Here is a 20671-nt window from a genome sequence, read left to right as displayed (position 1 = left end):
TCAGCCGACTGCTAAGGTGCGCGGATGAACTTTACAGAGTTCTTCCTTATCCTGATTCAGTTGTGCTTCTTGTGTTTATACGATTATTTTGTGATAATTGTTTTTTATTTGTAATAGTTATTAGATTAATTGTGATATATTGTATTAATATTATGTATGTCAAATTCTACTTCAAACGTCGTTTTACAATCATTGATTTTTAAACTGTATGCTATAAAAATGGTAAATAACTATCCAATAATTATTGATTCATATAATTTTACTTTTCTTGAACTGAGGGTTTTAATTTTATTTGTTATTTAAATTGACTTTTTATTTTTATAACTTTAAATATTATTTTTATCATGATAATGTTATGTTGTAAATATTTTAGAAACAATTCATAAACTTATATTGTTTGTTAAACACTCTGTTTTTAATCATAAAATTCATGTTCAAACTTTCTGTGTATTTCATTTTTATAAAATTAATGTTATTTTTTTTTGTTATTATCCTTATTTTTTATTATGAATTTTCTTAACTTTTTTATTATTAATCTAAACAGATACCTGTAATATTTCATTTGCCCTTAATTTAAAATTATTAGATGATTTAGGAAGCCAAACTTAATACTAACTATATCACTTGTATGAAGCCTTTTAATAGTATCAGTGTAAATATGCTTACAGATATTTGTCCTTGAATTATACATTAACATTTTCAACCTTCGTATTAAATAAATAAAAATAAATGTATATCCCTAAAAATCAGACAAAGTTTTAATTAATAAATCATAAAATTGGTTTTATTTTTAGTGTTGTTACTGAAGTTTGAGTACTAAAGAACTGCAATGTGTTTTTTTCAATAATTTTTTTTTTTTGGTGGCACTTATTTGGTAAAAAGTCATTATTATGTTAATTAAGGAATATCGTATACCTTTACCTTTAAGTGTTGAAGAATATCGAATAGCTCAGTTATACATGATAGCAGTATGTATATTTGATTGATTATAAATACTATATTTAATTAAGAATTAATGTTATGGACTTAAACATTTTTTAGAAAAAAAGTAGAGAAGAAACTAAAGGAGCCGGTAGTGGTGTTGAAATTTTAGTTAATGAACCTTATGAAGGAGGACCTGGAGGTGATGGAAATACTGGCCGTGGCCAATATACTCGTAAAATTTATCATGTTGGAAGTCATCTACCAGGTATGTAGTTTTATAATTTATTAGAAATATTATAATCTTGTAATTAAATCTTATCCCAATTCGAATAATCTAATAGGATGGTTTAAAGGATTATTACCTAAGTCTGCATTATCTGTTGAAGAAGAAGCATGGAATGCATATCCATATACAAAAACTCGGTATACATGCCCATTTGTTGAAAAATTTTCTTTAGAAATTGAAACATATTACTACCCTGATAATGGGTCTCATGATAATGTGTTTAAATTGTCCACTAGTGAATTACGAAATGTTTCTGTTGGTATGTATAAATGCTATTTATAAAAGTATTTTAATTCTTTATTAATTTAAAAAAAAATTGTATACAAAAAAACCCAGCACAGGGGAGTCGCAGCACAGTGGTGACGTGGCATAGTTGGATCAAGTATAATGATATCTGACAGTAATTAAAATCACTATCAAAAAAAAACGCTTCGATGCAAATCTTTAGATAGTGTTTTATTTTAAAAAATTAGTGGATTATTCCAAAAGCTACATGATCTGCTAGTTCCTTATTAATCTCCTGATTAAGACAAAGTATGTCGAATAAAAAAGAGATTATTAGAAAATAGTATTTCCCATAAAAAAATTATATTGATCAATACACTTTTCAATAAGTTATAGCATTATAATGTTAAAAATGTAAAAAATAAAATTGAGAATTTTCACACAATAATAGCATTTGGTAGCCATTTTCACCTTGAAGATAAAATAAAGTCCAAAATTTTTTTTTTCCATGATAAAGGATATTACATTAGCTTTAATTTAAGATATATATAAAAGTGTCAGACTTTCCGGAACACTTTCAAAATTTAAGTTGAAAAAGTCAATTTTTTGTGAAAAAGTTGTCATTTTGAATCCCCCCCTGTAGGCAGGTAAAAAGTCAGATTTATAAAAAAAATATACCAAATGATAGGTAAAGACATCATGCATCTACAAAAAAAAGAATTATATTGATCCATACATCTTTCGAGAAGTTATAGCATTATAAAGTTAAAAATATAAAAAAGAATTTTTTTACAAAAATCGTATTTTTTTTATTAAGTTTAATGTCTGTTTTCACCATGAAGATAAAATAAAGTCCGAAATTTTTTTTTACCATTATAAAGTATATTACATTAGCTTTAATTTAAGATATATATAAAAGTGTCAGACCTTCCGGAACACTTTCAAAAGTTACGTTGAAAAAGTTCTACTTTCTATATGCATTTTTATGTTTTGAATCCCCCCTGTATTTAGGGAAATGGTCCGATTTAAAAAAACAGTATGTCGAATGAAAGATCTATTTAAATACTACTTCTCATAAAAAAATTATAATGATTCATACATTTTTCAAAAAGTTATAGCATAATAAAGTTAAAAATGGAAAATACAAAATCGAAAATTTTCACACAAAAATAGCATTCGGTAGCCATTTTCACCATGAAGATAAGATAAAGTCCGAAATTTTTTTTTTTCATGATAAAGCATATTACATTAGCTTTAATTTAAGATATATATAAAAGTGTCAGACCTTCCGGAACATTTTCAAAATTTAAGTTAAAAAAATTAATTTTTTGTGAAAAAGTTGTCATTTTAAATCCCCCCTTGTGGGCAGGTTAAGGGTTAAATTTATGAAAAAAATATACCAAATGAAAGGTAATGATATTATGCATCTATATAAAAAAGAATTATATTGATATGTTTATTTTTGAAAAAGTTATGGCACTTTTAAGTAAAAAAAATTGAAAAAATTTCGAAAATTAGCGATTTTTAAATTTGTCATTTTTTTGGAGGTTTCCCCCTTTTACGGGGAACGAGGGAATTTTTTTCAATTTTTAAGGGTAATGTCTTCGACTAGATACGATTTGTGATCTTTTGACGTATCATTAAAAGAAATCGGTTCGGTGAGAGCTGAGAAAAAGTGGTAACAGACACAAAAAAAAAAAAAAAAAACATCATAGTAAAACCAATACCTTCTCAGCTTCGCATCGAAGCTAAAATATTAAGCTTAACTAACTTATTAAATGTTGAAAATTTCTAATTTTTTTTAGAATATTTTTTTATAATGTAACTTTATAATATTCAATAAATTATTTAAATCAATTAATTTTATGTAAAACTTTTGGAAAAATTGTTTTATAAATTTTTATAGTTTTTTAAAATTAATATGTTTTTTAACAATTCTAAAATGGTACAATAAATCTTTTAAAGGTAAAAATATACTTAAATATAATTTTTACCATAATATATATTAAACTATTTTGTAATTGTTATAACTATCTTTTTCACTCTATTTGTATGAATATTTTAATATATTTTGTAGTCATGCATGCATTGAAACTTCATTTTTATATTTTAGACTTAATAGACATAGTTAAAGATCAACTTTATGGTGCTGACTATATTAAAGAAGAAGATCCAGTATATTATATTAGTGAGAAAACTAAAAGAGGTCCTTTACCTGAAAACTGGATCTCTGAGTATTGGAAAGAATGTCAAGTAATACATTTTAATAACTTCAATATTTTAGATTAAAATAATTTATTATTATAATTGATTTAGAACAAAAGTATGCCTACAGCTTCTGGTAAATCAATTATGTGTGCTTACAAGTTGTGTAAAGTAGAATTTCGTTATTGGGGCATGCAAACTAAAATTGAAAAATTTATTCATGAAGTTGGTATGTTAATTTAAACGGCTTTTATATATAAATTTTGTCTTCTTAAAATGAAAAATAGTATGAATGTACAAGTAATACAAAAATCATCTTTTCCTTAGCATTAAGAAAAACTATGGTGCGAGCACATAGACAAGCATGGGCTTGGCAAGATGAATGGGTAAATTTAAGTATGGATGATATTCGTCAAATTGAAAAGCAGACTCAAGAAGCACTTAAACAAAAAATGAGTAGCAATAGTAGTGATTCTGAAGTTAGAGAAGGAACTGATATTGTAGAAGAAACAAAAAATGTTAGTAATTTAGCTGCAACAATGGGAAGTATAGAAAAAAGTGATCTTGAAGTTGCAACACCTGTTACTTCTAAACGTATGCAGGATAGTACTCTGTATTCTCAAACTCCTTGTGTATCAAGTAGTTCTGAAATAAGATCAAGCAATATTCAACCATCATCATCAAATATGTAACTATTATGTTAATTCAAATTTAATTATGTTTCTTATATTCTATATTTTGTTGAACTTCATATATTTATTGTTCAATTATTGCTATTAGAAGACTAATAATCAATTGTATATTAAGCATCTAAGATTATATATTAATCCATTTGATATTTATCCCCACAAAAATAAAATAAATAAGTGCCTAATATAAGTTTTTCACGAGTTCATCAAATTGATTAATTTGTTCTCATTTTTGGTGCTATAAATAAATTAGTTACTTGTTTTTTAAAAATATATTTAAAATATTAATTTAAAACTGAAAAATAAAAAAAAATTTAACTCTAAACATCAATACTAAATATGTGATAATGTGCTAATGCATAATTAGATACATATCATATATACAGTATCTAATGTTAGCTTTTGTAGCTTTTAAAGTTAAATTTATTTTTTATTTTTTTGTTTTAAATTAATATTTTAAATTTTGTTAATTTTTACTTTAAATACATTTTAAGTTTTCTATCTTCAAAATTAATATAATTTTAATTGATACAATTAAAATTACAATTACAATTAAGTATACAAAAAAATTTTTCTTTTTTTTAAGTTTTTTTTTTTATTATTATTATTCTAAGCTACTAAACTTGACATACTCATTAATAATTGTATTATATATTTTAATTTAAAAAAAGAAATTGTGTTACACTTAAAAATTTACGTTATTATGTTTTAAAATTAATTTAAATTACAGCAGTATACCTGTAAGAAAGAGTTGGAGTAGCACCAAATCTCAAATGCCATCTCCTGGATCAACTCAAAGTTTTGATACAGCTCCTAACTGGAGAATGGAAAGTCTTGTATGTGATTCTGACTCAGAATTAAGCAATGATGATGAATTCTTTGATTGTCAAGGTCAGTCAATAGTATTGAATTTTTTTTTTAATACTTTATGAAAAATTAAAAAAATCTTGCTTATTTTATTAAATTTTTAATTTATTGAGTTTAATTATTTTTACAAACTCGTTATATTTCTTATTTAATTATTAGATTTGAAAACAATTTTATGGTGTTTATTATTTTTACAGTTAATGTTTTTACTTAATTTTTAGAATCTATTCCTTCATCAGAAATTGTATCACTTGCCAAATGGAGTTCATTAACAATACTGAATGAGCAAGAGTTTGATTCCTCAAGTTTACCAGAAAAAGAAGGTTGGCTACTATATATATATATATATATATGTTTTTTCATGTTAATTTATATTATTTTTAAAATTCTTTTGGTATTTAATCATGGCACATATTATTAATTATATATATTGTAATTTATATAATATTTAAATAAATAATTTAGAGGTCGGCCTGGCCTAGGGGTATAAATGTATGTTTTGGCACATTGGATCTCAGGTTTGATCCTCAAGATTTCCAAAGAGATTTTTCTTGTGATTTTCTCTTTGGTGATGTCTGATCTCTAGTGCATGCCAGCCATAATACCCACCCCGTCTATCATTGGGTCAGCTAAGAACCATCTTTAACTCCCTAATAAATGAAAGAGGGCCTTCATCCTCTATAGCATTTTAATTTTGGAAAATAGAAAGATGTAAAACTAATCATTTAAACAAATAATTTATATTGATTAAATTTATGGAAATTTAAAACAAAATTATTTTATTTTTATTCGAGCCAATAAAAGAAAAGTGTTGTTCTATTTTAGTCTAATTTTTATTTTGGGAATATTATTAAATTATAAATTATAATTGTTAAAATTCTTTTTATTAAAAAAATCTTAATATCAAAATAATATTGATAAATGCAAAGTGAAAATATTATAAGTATATTTTAAGTAAAAATGAGTTTGACTTGAAGAAATATTTTAAATTTATCACCTTTGATGATAAACAAAATTATTCTATAAAGCATATACTACTGCATTTTCAAAATCGCATTTATATTAGTTCATATAGAATTGAAAAAGTTTAAAAGATTTTTTGAAAAATTATTTAAGATGAGTTACTTCATTTTTACACCAATCCCCATAAAAGTTTGCGGACCCTTACTAATTTATATTTTATTGTTACAAAAAATAATTCTATACATTTTTAATTTTTTTTTAACTTTGTTTGATAGAAGACAGTATATTTTCTCCTACTACAAAAAAACCATCTCCGTTCATACAGCGTGGTTATAGTATTGATACATGCCCAGGTTCTCCTGTTATTAGTAAAGAAACAAATTGTCAAATTAATGTTCTTTTAATGATAATTCACTCTGGAAGTGTACTAGGTATTACATTAACATTAATCAACTATATTAAATAAATTTAATTGTTTAATTATTGAATAATTTTAGATGCTAACTCTGATATTATGGCAAAAAAGTCTGATTTTACTACATTTAGGGGTGCTTTTGAATCTGTTATGAGACAACATTATCCAAATATGATTGGTCATGTAGCAATGAGACTAATTTCTTGTCCATCTATTTGCGCTGAAGGTCTCAGTGTATTGTCAAAGTAAGTATAAGATATTATTTTATGGTTTATTTTTAATATATATCTATTGATTTTTAGATTAAGTCCTTATAGTTTTGATGTTTCCCCATCTGTTATGGAAGCTACAAATATAACTCATGATTCTGTTCCAATTGGTGCTATTCCTATACTTGCAAGATGTTCTAATGATTATATAGAAGTAGTTTCTAATGTTATTCGAATGGCTAATCAAATTTATCGAGAATTTATTAAGTCCAATGAAGGTTTTGGGTTTAATGGTCGTGTTTATATTATAGGCTAGTCTTTCTTTTTGTTTTATAGCTTTATTTCATTTTAATAATTATTCAAATTATTATTTTACCATAGGTGATTCGATGGGGTCTGTAATAGGCTATGATGCATTATGCAGAAGTCCTGAAAATCATGATTACAGCCGACATAGTACTCCAGAGCATAATCTAAAGAAAAATGAAAATGGTAAAGACTAAATTTTTAACACTGTTCATGATTTTATTTTTGTCTTATTTTGATTCTGAACATATTAGATGAGTGTACATCAGTTACAAGTGGTGATTCAGCTTATAAAGTTCTAATTACTCCACCAATAAAACGAAAATCATCTACTAAGTACTTTCTAATGTTTAATAAAATAATTTACTGATTATTAATGAATAATTGTAATATTTAGTGACAACAATATATGTTTGGAATTTGAAGTTCATGAAATGTTTATGTTTGCTTCTCCTTTATCACTCGTATTAGCATTTAGAAAAATATCAGCCCATAAAAATGATAAATCATGTAAGTATTTTCAAATCAGTACAAATTTTAAAAAATTGAACTTAATTAATGATACTTATTGCAATAGCAATAATTCAGCGTCCAGCTTTACAGCAAATATACAACTTATTTCATCCAACTGATCCAATAGCTTCCAGACTAGAGCCCTTAATCTCAGCAAAATTTTCTATTTTACCGCCTGTCAATATTCCACGATATCAAAAATATCCACTTGGAACGGGACAGCCATACTACTTATGTAAGATATTTCATAGATAACTTATTATATAATTAAGAAAGAAAAATAGTTAGTATGTTAAATCCAATTATAAAGTATAAAAAGTTGATTGTTTGGTTTTTAATTATTTTTAAAAATTATATCAATTAGGTAATTTATCATTTTCATTTTTAAAGTAATCAAAATATATAAATTGTAAAAATATTTATTTATGTATTTCTTTTTTTATATTTTTTAATATAGAGTATAATTTTTTTGCAGTGGAAACAGTGCAAACAAATCCTCAATTATTTTCTGAACCTAATTATACTCGTCGTACATCTGAAGCAAGTATTTTAAGTGCCATGTCTGGAATTGGAGATACATTACCAATACAAGCCATAAATAAATGTATGTATTATTCTTTTATATGTATATATATATAGTTTTATTACTATAATGGTAAATTTATTGAATTAAACTTGAAATCTTTGTTTTTATTTTGGATATAAAATTAAACTTAAGTTGTAACTTATTAGATATTGTACTGAAAAGATAAATTTCTCTCACCTCGTTAAACTCAAAAATTATGCTTTTAACTATTAATTATTTTCATTCTAGGGTAGTTAAACTATCATAATCTTTCGTAAGTGTATTGATTAGGGAGTCCCTTTTTTTTTTAAATTTTGGAAATTCTTTGGACTCATCCTTCAAATTTGTGTGTATATATATAAAATGTGGTTACAAAAAATTTCAAATAAGTGTATCCCGTGCCGACTTAGAATTGAAAATGGACCAAATTGAGTAGTTATTTAGTTTAATTAACTAAATAACTAATTAACTCGTAAAATTGTCCAAATTGACATATTTAAGAATATTTCATCATATCTGATAAACCATATGTGGTACAACCTAATGTTTCTTACAAAAATTGTTTAAAATTAAATTTTATAGCATAAAAGTAAAAATTTATTGAACCGATCGCTTTATTCCTATAGCTGAAAAAATAGCTCGATAATATATTATGATTTTTACTAAATACATGAGTTTTATTACTTAATTTAAATGTATTTTATTTAAATTGTATATTCAATTGTAAATTAATGTATTTGATTTGCTTAAATGCATAAGTATACTTATTTCTCAATATTATTATATAAATTTAATGATTGACAATTTTACAAAATATTACGTATTTTGATATTTTTCTGAAAAATTAATGGATTTAGAAGAAAAACTCATAAAATCTAATTAATACAAAACAATTAGATTAACATTTTAGTTTCAATACATTTTTTTGTGATAGTGCTAATTTATAAGTTGTTTAATTTAAATTAATCTAATTTATAATTGTTAAAAACTAAATAATTACTGATTTTGATTGATTTTCAATCCCAAGTCGGCATGGATTAAACTTATTTGAAATTTTTTTGTAGTCGCATTTTAGATGTATACACACAACTAGAGATGGTGAGTCCGAAGAATTTTCAAAATTTTAAAAATAAGGGACTAATATTGATATTTTATTTATTTTTTATTGTGAAAAATAAAATTAAGATTAAAAATGTTAACCAAAATATGTATGAAACCTTATTTAATTAAAAATTAATTTATTAAAAAAAAGTTTCACTTCATCAGTATATACTAGTAACAAACACTGTTTTTTTTCTAAACCATGCGTATTTTTATGCTAATTAATACATTTTAAATAATTTAGTGACTAAAAAATGGTGGGGCTCTAAAAGACTGGATTATGCTCTATATTGCCCTGATGGATTATCCAATTTCCCAACCAATGCATTACCACATATATTCCATGCTAGTTATTGGGAATCATCTGATGTTATAGCATTTATTTTAAGACAGGTATATGCTAAATTTATATACATTTAAATTACAATGCTTATTATTTATTATATTTTTTGCAGTTTGTTACATTTGATTATCATAGTTCAGCTAGAATTGAAGAAAAAGAATTAGCTAGTTTTAGCCCAAGTCAACCTCGTGAAAAATGGCAACGTAAAACAACATTTATAAAAATTAAAGTAAATTTTCATAAATATAAAAGAAATTATTGAGAAAAATATTTTTGAAATTTTTATTTATTTTTATTTGGTTATAGAATTCGACTGCTAGTCATCGAGCAAATGATGTAATTATACGTGAAGGTTTACCTCAAACTATTAGTGCCCGATTTATATATGGACCATTTGACATGTTCTCTTTAGCTGGTGTGTACCATTAGATATTTCATGTATCTCTGATGTTAATTTCATTTTTTATTAGTTTCTTACACTACTAATATAAACAAAAAGATCCAAGTTGAATACAATTTTCTATTTTGGATCAATATAAAATATTTTGACTACTCTTTAGAATTGAGTTTGTTTGTAATAACATAAATATAAGTTGAGATTTTATTTTACTTAAAAAAAAATTTGTTTTATTTATCATAAAATTAATGATTGTCATTTGCTTGAAAAGGTGAAAAGATTGATATACATATTATAAGAGAACCTGGTAGTGGAGAATGGACGCACTTAGCTACAGAGGACTCTGACAAAAATGGACGTGTTGTTTATACAATTCCTGAAAATAAATCACTTGGATTTGGTATTTACCCAGTTAAAATGGTTGTAAGGTTTGTAATGTTAAAAATTTTGATATTAAAAAATTTGTGTATTAATAAAACCTATAATTATAGAGGTGATCATACAAGTGTTGACTTTTTATTAGCTGTAGTTCCACCTCAAACTGAAATAGTGGTGTTCAGTATAGATGGTTCATTTTCAGCAAGTGTTTCTGTTACTGGACGTGATCCAAAAGTCAGACCAGGAGCTGTTGATATAGTCAGGTAACTTTAATAAACTAATAAAAATAAATTAAAGAAAATAATAACTAAAAATTTTGAAAGAAACAAATTTAGTTTACATTATAACACACATTATTATGTTGGTACTCTAATAAAAAAAAATTTAATTTGGCTATTTCTTTTTTATTTTTAATACTATTAAAATGTTTTTAAAAATTACATATGTATGATTAAACATTTACTTATTTTGAAGTATTTGAATTTTTAGAAATGTCAGTTTACAAGTATATTTTATTTACTTAATAAATTATCTTGCATTAGGCATTCTTTTAATTGCATTAATTTTTTTATTTTTTCATCAAACTGAATGTATTTAGCATCTTATGTGTTATTTTTTGCTTTAAGTGATATTTTTATAATTAATCTTAATTAAGTTTATTTATGTGAAATATAATTGTGAATATATCTTTTTCTCATACATCATGGAACTTTAAGACAGTTCCTTAAAAATATTTAGTGTTTAATACAATAGATTTCTTCAATTTCAATTTTAATATTTCAGACATTGGCAAGATTTAGGATATCTGATTGTTTATATTACTGGAAGACCTGATATGCAACAACAACGTGTACTATCATGGTTAAGTCAGCACAATTTTCCACATGGATTAGTTTCATTTGCAGATGGCCTTTCTACTGACTTTCTTGCTCACAAAATTACATATCTTAAAAATCTTGTACAGGTAAAACATTTTACATATTTAAAACAAGTATTTTTAAATAATGAAAATTAACATTTTAGTTTATTTAATATTAACATTAAGTTATGCTAATAATGTTTAATCAAGTTGACATTAAACCTTGTTATTAAATAATAATAATTTAATTAGTAATAACTTTTAATCTTATATCCTGAATAGTACATGTCTCTACATTCTATGAAAAATTTAGTCTTTAAAACACATTTTTTTTTCAGGATAATAAAATGATTATACATGCTGCTTATGGAAGTAGTAAAGATATCTCAGTTTACAGTGCTCTTGATCTTAAACCCAAGCAAATATTTATTATTGGCAAAGTAGGACGTAAACATTATACCATGGCAACTGTGCTATCTGATGGGTATGCTGCTCATTTATCTGCTTTACAATGTCATGGTGGATCAAGACCAGCACAAGGAAATGCTCGAATGTTATTAACTCCAAGAGGGCGGTTTGGCCAAAATGCTTCAATGAGACGTAGAAGGTATAACTTATCATTGTTAAATTTCACTTAAAACTAAAAATAGGATTTCAAGAAAAAATGTTCTTAATTATATTTAATTTCCACATATTTATTTTCATTTATTCAATACAATAAGTTCTAATTATAAATACAACTGTACAATGAGTAATAAACTACACATAAACTGTGTTGGATAAGTGTGAAGTAAAACTAACATTGTCATTCCTAATAATAATTTTAATTTTAAAATACAAATTTGATCTTAAAAATTAATTTCGTAACAGTTTTTGTTAATTTGACTAAATGTTTATTAAAAATTAAACATTTGAAAGAAATTCTGTATATTTCAACTATACAAAATTTGTTAAAAATCAATTAAGTGGTAAAAATATTATTCTTTGAATGGAAAAAATTGTTAAAATATGGTCAATTATTCAATTTTTGGGACAAGTTAAATTTTCTTTGCTAAATAACTTACAGTTAAATTCTACTCAGTAATATATTATAACAAATAAGTAATTTGTCTAAAAATAAAATTTAAAATATAAACATTTTTTTATTCATTTATTTTGTTAAATTAATGGCAAAATAATTTATTGAAATTAAACAGAGGTATTTTAAATTAAAAATATCGTGAAATAAACTTGTCTTGATCAGGTGTCCTGAGAAGAGAACTGGTGATGGACATGGTTCTAATAATTGATGCATACTTGACCGGATATTATGGTGCAAGTAAATGCCAGGTAAATTAAATTAATATGGTTTGTGTGGAACTTATATAATTTCATGCTCTCCTACCTTCTTCTCATTTACATATTTTATTATTTATGCATCATTATTTTATTTTTGTCTCAAAGTATATCTTGTAGCTCCACTATCCTACCACAAATTAATTGTTGTTTTATTTATACATAGTGTATTACACAGTTTTAAATTCACAGGTAAAAATTTATGTTTATTTAAATTTTATAATTGAATAAAGCCTTATTATGTTTTATCAACTTTCTCTTGAAATCACATTTAAAATTTAAATGAGTAAAAATAAGAAATGTTCTCTCTTACAATAATTAATTTGTTACAGATCTGCAAAGAGAACTACTTCATTTCCTATATGTTCATTAACCAGAACTTCAAGTCGAAACAGATACTATAATCTTTGATGTTGCTCCTGGTCATGTTTCCATTGTTACTCCTCAGATGGATCTTGATAATGGTATTATAATGTTTGATTTTTATGGAAAATTGTTAAGATAGTTTTGTTTTTGTAATGTTGATTGTTATTTATTTTAACTGCACTTATTTTTATATCTTTTATTTTTAGCACATTCCTGTTATATCCAATGATTTTTTTATAATAATTTTCTTATTACCTATCCTTATCATTTCCATTATTGTTATTAATTTGTAGAGATATATTTTATTAACTGTATTAAGATTATTTGTCCTTAATATCATCAAGAAGGCTGTGCCAGATATAAAAATGTACATTGAAAATATTCTGTACGAAAATTGTGCTATTCTAGCTTGTAAATTATTTCCCTTTATATAATTATTAATTTATTTATTATTCAAGTTTTCTTACTTCTCGTTAAGGTTTATAAAAAATGTAAATATTATATAACTTTCTAGTCAAATTGTTGATCAAAACTATGTTTATAACTGTAGTTAGGATTTTTTTGTAGACCAAAAATGTTTTTGGAAAAAAAAAATCATCGCATTAAAGTGAAATATTTGTGATACTTTTTATGTTTTGTTTCTATAAATTAGAAAATTGTTATACATAAAATTGCCTAATTTTTATATTGAAATAATGTATTGTAAGAAAAATATAAAATTGATTATTAATATATTACATTGAATTTTAAATATGACTGTTCACAATCACATGAATTATACTGGCATTTATGAAAAAACTGTTAATATTGTTTAATGAAGCATTTTTTATTCTATTTATTTGATTATAGTTTGTAGATATTTTATATTAATTTAATATTGTATAATAAACAATAAGTGATGTAGCTATTATTATTATGGAATATACAGAGTATTCAGTAAGTATAGAAACAGATCAGTTGATACAAACAATGAGAACAATAGAAACCCGTTTCCTTACTTACTGAATACTCTATATATGTATGTATATAGTATATGTTGGTTTATGTAAAAGGTGTCTAAAAGTTGTCAAATAACTTTTCTTTATTTAATACTATCATAAGATATTTTGATTACAATCATGTTAATATGCTAAGTTTAGGTGCCCATTTAATAAAGTTAAGTGTTTTTTTTATCAAAAGGAAGAGGTAATAAGTTACTAAATGTTAAATTGACTAACAAAATTAAAACCATCCTATAAATGCATTTTGGAAATATTGTTATTTTTTGATTCTAGTAGACGTTTTCTTGCAAAAGATTTGAAATAAGTTGTGACTACTTTGGACACCTTAGTCATTGTATTATAATCAAAATAATAAATGTTATCATTGGTGTAACTAGAAGAAAATTTAATTTCCAAAACTAGTCATATTAAAACTACCTTTTCAAACGTAAAATAGTATATCTAATATTCCTAGTTATTCTAGGATATTCCAATAATTGAAGACTTAGCCATCCTAGTTACACTTATGAATGTTATTGTACTGTTACAATAATAAAAATTTAAAAAACCATGTAGCAATTGTGTGAAATGTTATTAAATATATAAGTGATACATTATTTTGAACAGTACAAGAATATTTTCATTAGATTGTTTCCAAAGATTATTTTTATTAACTACTTTTCAAGTATTAAAAGTAAAAATCGACTACCTAGTAATTTTGGACTATTTATGTTATCGAATACTAAAATTAAAAGTCGAAATTCACTTGACTTCTCTCAACAATTGTAACATGGTTTATGTACAAACAGACACAATTATCTTATAAAAATAGCGACATTTTCTTTTGGGCTTACAAATAAAATGTTATAGTTTAAAAATATCCAAGAGGGAAAAAATAGGACCGTTCAAACTTCAGTATATCTTAACAGGCTATTAACAAGTGATAATATCAAAAATTATTTTATAAAGCTTATGGATGCTTTACGTTTTAAATATTTCTTCTGGTATCTCCCATAGATCATCTCTTCATCAAAAAAAAAAAATTTAGAGAAGTCTCCCAATATAATAACTATAAAAAAATCTAACACTTAACATGCTCACGGGGGGGATTTAAAATAGCAACTTTTTCAACTTAATTTTTGAAAATATTCCAGAAATACTGCGAGCTTTAAATATATGTTAAATTGAAGCTAATGTTACGTACTGTAAATTAAAAAAAAAAAAAATTGTCCGACGACTTATCTTCTACGTGCAAACGGTTACCGTAGTTAAAATAATGCAATTTTTGTATTAAAATTTTCGATTTTAAATTTTCAACTTTAAATTGCTATAACTTTTCGAAAAATGTATGTATCAACACAATTTTTTTTTTAAATACATTGTATATACTTATTTCATTTGACACACTTTTTATTTAAATTGTATAATTTCCTATTATACAGTGAGCGTTTTAAACTTGAAACATACGTATAAAAAGTAAAATTTTTCAACTTAACTTTTGAAAATGTTCCAGAAATACTGCGTCTTTTAAATATATGTCAAATTAGAGCTTACAATAAATACTGTAAGTTCAAAAAAAACAAATTTGTCTTGACATCTTTTCTTCTATGGAAAAATGGCCGTCGAATTTAACGAAAAATATAATTTTTATGTAGAAATCACTGTGTAACATTTTAATAATTGAAACTGCCATAACTTTTTGAAAAATGAACAAATTAAAATAATTTTTTTTATATTGAAACCTTAGATATTTTTCTTTCATTTCATATAAAGTTTTTGAACATCAGACTCTAAACCTGGCCACAGGGGGGATTCAAAAAAGCACTTTTTGCACACAACTCAAGCTATTTTTAATATAATTTTTGAAAATGTTCCGGAAATATTGACACTTTTATTTAATCTTAAATTAAAGCTTATATTATATTCTTTACTATGAAGAAAAAAATCGAAATGTAGGTTTTCTTCTTGGTTAAAATGGCTACCGTATTCAAAAATATGATATTTTTGTGTTAAAATTTTGTGTTTTGTATTTTATTTTATTTTAAAATACCTTATAAGGGGAGTATACTGGTTTTCATGTATATTATATAAATCAAATTAACATAAATATAAAGTTAAATTTATTCAAATTCTTTTGCTTTTTTTAAATCGAGAAATATAACTTTGAGATTTGAACTAGCTAAAATGTCATTTTTATCAACCGACAAATGCGACATAGAGTTGCCCAGTCGGTAACACTCATTTAGATTCAATAACTGTAATGAATATCAAGGACCCCATCACTGTAGTTTCCCCTTGTGAGGAGAAATTTCTTATTTATATTAAAATTATTGTACTATATGTTTTTTTTGTGGCTGTCATTTATTTTCTTAGCTCACACTTGATCAATTTTAATGACCAATACATCAAAAGATCACGATTTTAATCTTGTGAACTACCCGTCTATAATATTCCAAAGTTTTTGGTAACATGTTGCTATATGAATCATTTAAAAAAAATAATAATTTTTAGTTTCACCTGAATTAATAATGGACTTTTACAATTATAATAATATTTTATAAAACGCTCAATTGAGTAGATTTTTTTAACAACTATTTGATTAGTTATTTTAGTTAAAGTAAATCATTAAAATTAATTAAGTTCTGCATATTTCAATTGTAAAATATTTTAAATACCAAAAGTTACTTAGAAAAGATTACTTAAATTTCTATTTAAATGATCTATTACGATAAAAATGTAAAACATATTGAGCATTTCTGATAAACTTACTGTAAATAGTAATTATAAAATTTTCTGACTGCATATTAATCTTAAAAATAACATTTTTTTAATTCTCATAAAATTTTCTATTTTACGATGTCAATTTCAAACTTGCAAATTGAGCTAAAAGTCATGGTAACAAAATTCAACTTTTTTTTGCTATAAACTTTCACAGAAATCAACTTTATAGGACTAGTAAAGGACTAATAGGTTAAAAATGATATTTTGAAATGATTATTTTTCCTGTATAAGTCCTGGTCAAAATATTTATCATGGAACAGTTGAAAACTTACAGCACCCTAGGCGCAACTAATATTACCATGGCTAACTTTTGTTTAAGCATAGGTCATATTAGGCTAGTATGCTTTTTATACAATAGCCTAATATGTTTATTTAACTAGCCACTATTGCCGATCAGTCTGACTACAAAATTCGTCGCTGATTTCTTTAATTAAATATGTATATTTAGGGTTTTAAAATTTTATTTTTTGAAATATTTCATTTCATCAATAAAATTTTGAGAAATCTATTATTTCTTGATAAAATAACCTAATTCATTAATTTCTTAATTTACTTAATAAGATTTAGACTAAAACTTCATCTAAGCTAGAAAGGCATTCTTAAATGTTTCATATAGAATAAATTATAAAAGATGTGATTCAATATTCATGAAAATAACATGTTTTAATTTTTGTGTACAACTGTTGATATTAATAATCTATTGCAATTAAAATGAACAATATTGGTGGCACACATAAACTCTAATTTGAGATCAATACAATCAAGTTCAAATTAATTTTTTTGTCTTTATTTAAAATATTAGATTATATTGATTAAATCTAGTTGTTTAGTGATCGTGAAAAAAATTGGGTATTCTCCATAGTTAAAGTGGAAATTATAGAGGCATAAAGTTTATGATTCTATAGTATGAGTATTTGGTGATAAAATATAATAGATAAGAGAATACAAAGTGGGCCATCAGTAACTAAATATTAGTTTGGTTTATACCTGGAAAATCAACGATGGAGTTGTTATTTCGTGTAAGGCAGCTAATATAAAAGTGTTTGAAGATAAAGAAAAACTTAGTATGGTATTCATTGATTTAGAGAAGGCGTATTATAGTGTCAAGAAAGGTTTTTAAGTGGGTGTTAATGAGAAAAGGCGTCCCAAAAACGTATATTAATGTATTATAAAGAATATGTATTAATCACTTGTACTAGGACAAAAAAATTGTGTAGTCAAACAGATGTTCACTAAGATTCTGTTTAAAGTCCTATCTATTTCATACAGGTGATTAAAATCTGATAAGACACTCATTTATCAGAAACTAGTGAGAATTTAAAACTTTTGTAATACTGAAACTTTTGTATATATCTTAAATTAAAGCTTATGTAATATACTTTATTATGAAAAAAAAAAAATTTCAGAATTTATTTTGATTATATGGTAAAAACGGACATCAAAGTTAATAAAAAAAATTGTTTTTAATATTTTAAATTTTTTAATGCTATAACTTTTTAAAAAATGTATGGAACAATACATATTTTTTATGATAAATACTATTTATATACCTCTTTCATTCGACATACTTATTTTTAAATAAAACCATTTCCCTTTAAATATTTATACATTATAAATATATTACACTTATAAATCATAAAACTTGTAATCAGGATATAAATAAGGAAATAGAAGATCATATAGCTTTTGGAATAACACATCAATTTTTTAAAATTAAACAATGTCTACAGATTTGCATCATAGCGTTTTTTATGATAGTAATTTTAATCCCTGTCAGATATCATTATACTTGAACCAACTATTCCACGTCTCCACTATGCCGAGTTTTTTTAATAAATAATTTTTAAAATTAATATATTATGATTTATAACATGCATAAAAAAATTCAGTTGAAACATATTTATTATTATTAAGTATTAGGCTATTTTATTATATATATCTGCCATAAGTGTTAAGCATTCATTATGATGAGGATATTTAAAAAGTTGCGCATATAATACATCATAATAAGTATTTAATAACTATTTAATATGTAATTAAATTAAATATAATGAATTTAATAATCAATCTGCTTTGTATACAAACATTCTATATAACTAGTAACATATTAAATAATCAGTAATAAATTGGATTCAATTATTGTTTTCACAGAAAATCTCATCTTCTATGAATAGATCAGAATAGTTTGATAAATTTACATCTAAAATGTACGTTTTTTAAGAATGAATGAAGTATTTTTTATCTTACATAATAGTACTATAATGCATTATTATTATATCCAACAAAGTTGAATGGTTTAATTATTATACTAATTAAATGGCAATAACTACTTGTGTAGGAGTTATCAACAATTAACTATTTTATAATTTTATAATACAATGTACGACTTTCCGTGTTTATTAGAAAAAAATAATATAAATAAAAGGTATTACATTAATAATATAAAATTTATATACAATAAAACATTATTATATCTATATAAAATATCATACATTTTAACTCTACATCATATAAGACCTTAGAAAAACAATAATAATAGGCATAGAATTAACATTAATTGTTAATGGGCTTCTTATTTGTAAAAATTACACTAAGATTTAAGAAAAACATATTAATTTTTACTTAATTAAACAAGTATTTCTCATTGACATCTATAATTAGTTAAATTAAAAAAAATAAAATAAAAATTAATTATTACATAGCACTAAGTAAATAAATTAGGGAGAGCACCTTTGCCACGAACTGATGATGCTCCGACATTTACATACTTCGACATTTGACAAAGTAGTAATTGTTACGAACATCTGGTACTCCGACCATCTGATTCATAGGTTACCAAAATTATGACGGATTTTACTCCGACATTAAATTTAAAAAATGAGATAGTAAAAACTCCGACATTATCGATAGTTTGATTATGCATCGAAAGTTATATTATATTTCGATTGCATTGTTAGTAATAGGGCGCATTGATCGTATATGTTGCAACGTCAGGGTCACGTGGCTACAGAAACACTACATTATTAAATTAATTATATTATTATTAATAATATTGTAAAATTTAAATAAAAATGTTCTATTCAATTAGCATTTATTTGCTACTATAGTTATTATACAATAATATACATTTTGCTTATTATTTTCTGGTACAATTTCTCACATTTGACATATGTTATTAATACTCGAATGATAATAGTCATTCATTAAGTAACATAAAATTAATAGTGTTTAATACAAATGTACATTTTTGAAAAAGTTTTCTCTATTGTTAGAATATATATTTATCTTTGAGAATTTTATTTTTTAATTATCCAATAATTACAAAATATTTTCATCAAATCAAAAAACTGTTAGTTAACTGTTTTTTCAGTCGATCCACAAAATTTTATCTAACAGTAACTTATTTTTTAACATCTAAAAGATCCATTTGAAAACTAATTTTTCTATAACAAATATGTGCTGTAAAAATTGTCTTGTGCAATTTTATTAGTGATTAATTCCTAAGTGTGTAATATTAAAAAATAATAACTAATATAACACATAAAATTGTTTGTACAATATAAAATCATTCTTGGGGATGTCTGGATTTTTTCCTGTGCTGCATTAGGGTATCTAAGTATAAAATAACACAGTATATCCAACTTCGATGCAGTAATTGTTGAACACATTTTTTTTAGTCTTATTACTTTCTGGAAGTTTCTTCCAATAGGTTTTTATAGACTCAGAAGAGTATGATTAATTTTTCTTTCAGCAATTTTAATTGAAAATTAATTACTAAAATTATTTTTAACTTATATTAAAAAAAATTAAAATAGTATTAAACTGTGTAAGTTTTGCTACAAGTCTAATATGAGTTATGCTAAGAATTAGTAAGTTTTGGTTATATATAAGTAGAATTAATTTTTTCTTATTTAAAAATTCTGTGTGTCATCTAAAATTAAAAATATATTAACTCATCGTTAAA

The 20671-nt window shown here is 24.0% G+C and overlaps 1 protein-coding gene across 3 annotated transcripts; it reads left to right on the top strand.

The window, feature by feature from the left end:
* On the top strand, positions 1-14552 carry LOC126901062 (protein retinal degeneration B). Of its 3 annotated transcripts, XM_050677252.1 has the most exons (26): positions 1-222; positions 795-968; positions 1042-1189; positions 1266-1469; positions 3549-3688; positions 3752-3869; positions 3968-4328; positions 5060-5220; positions 5418-5519; positions 6435-6590; positions 6657-6819; positions 6877-7094; positions 7165-7275; positions 7344-7425; positions 7487-7599; positions 7667-7837; positions 8078-8206; positions 9513-9661; positions 9724-9840; positions 9918-10026; positions 10280-10436; positions 10500-10649; positions 11170-11350; positions 11584-11852; positions 12489-12574; positions 12913-14552. In XM_050677252.1, the coding sequence occupies exons 2-25, from the start codon at positions 891-893 to the stop codon at positions 12532-12534; spliced, it is 3633 nt and encodes a 1210-aa protein (XP_050533209.1). In that variant the 5' UTR covers positions 1-222; positions 795-890; the 3' UTR covers positions 12535-12574; positions 12913-14552. The 3 variants fall into 3 exon arrangements, with proteins under 3 accessions (XP_050533209.1, XP_050533208.1, XP_050533207.1); XM_050677251.1 differs by lacking the exon at positions 12489-12574 and having other exon boundaries at positions 5063-5220; XM_050677250.1 differs by lacking the exon at positions 12489-12574.
* The last annotated feature ends 6119 nt before the right edge of the window (positions 14553-20671 follow it).

The sequence above is a fragment of the Daktulosphaira vitifoliae genome, unplaced genomic scaffold, assembly GCF_025091365.1.
Source record: "Daktulosphaira vitifoliae isolate Bord-2020 unplaced genomic scaffold, ASM2509136v1 Scaffold_3, whole genome shotgun sequence".
Classification (NCBI taxonomy): domain Eukaryota; kingdom Metazoa; phylum Arthropoda; class Insecta; order Hemiptera; family Phylloxeridae; genus Daktulosphaira; species Daktulosphaira vitifoliae.
The sequence above is the reverse complement of the archived record's forward strand: the minus strand, read 5'-3'. Positions and strand labels throughout refer to the sequence as shown.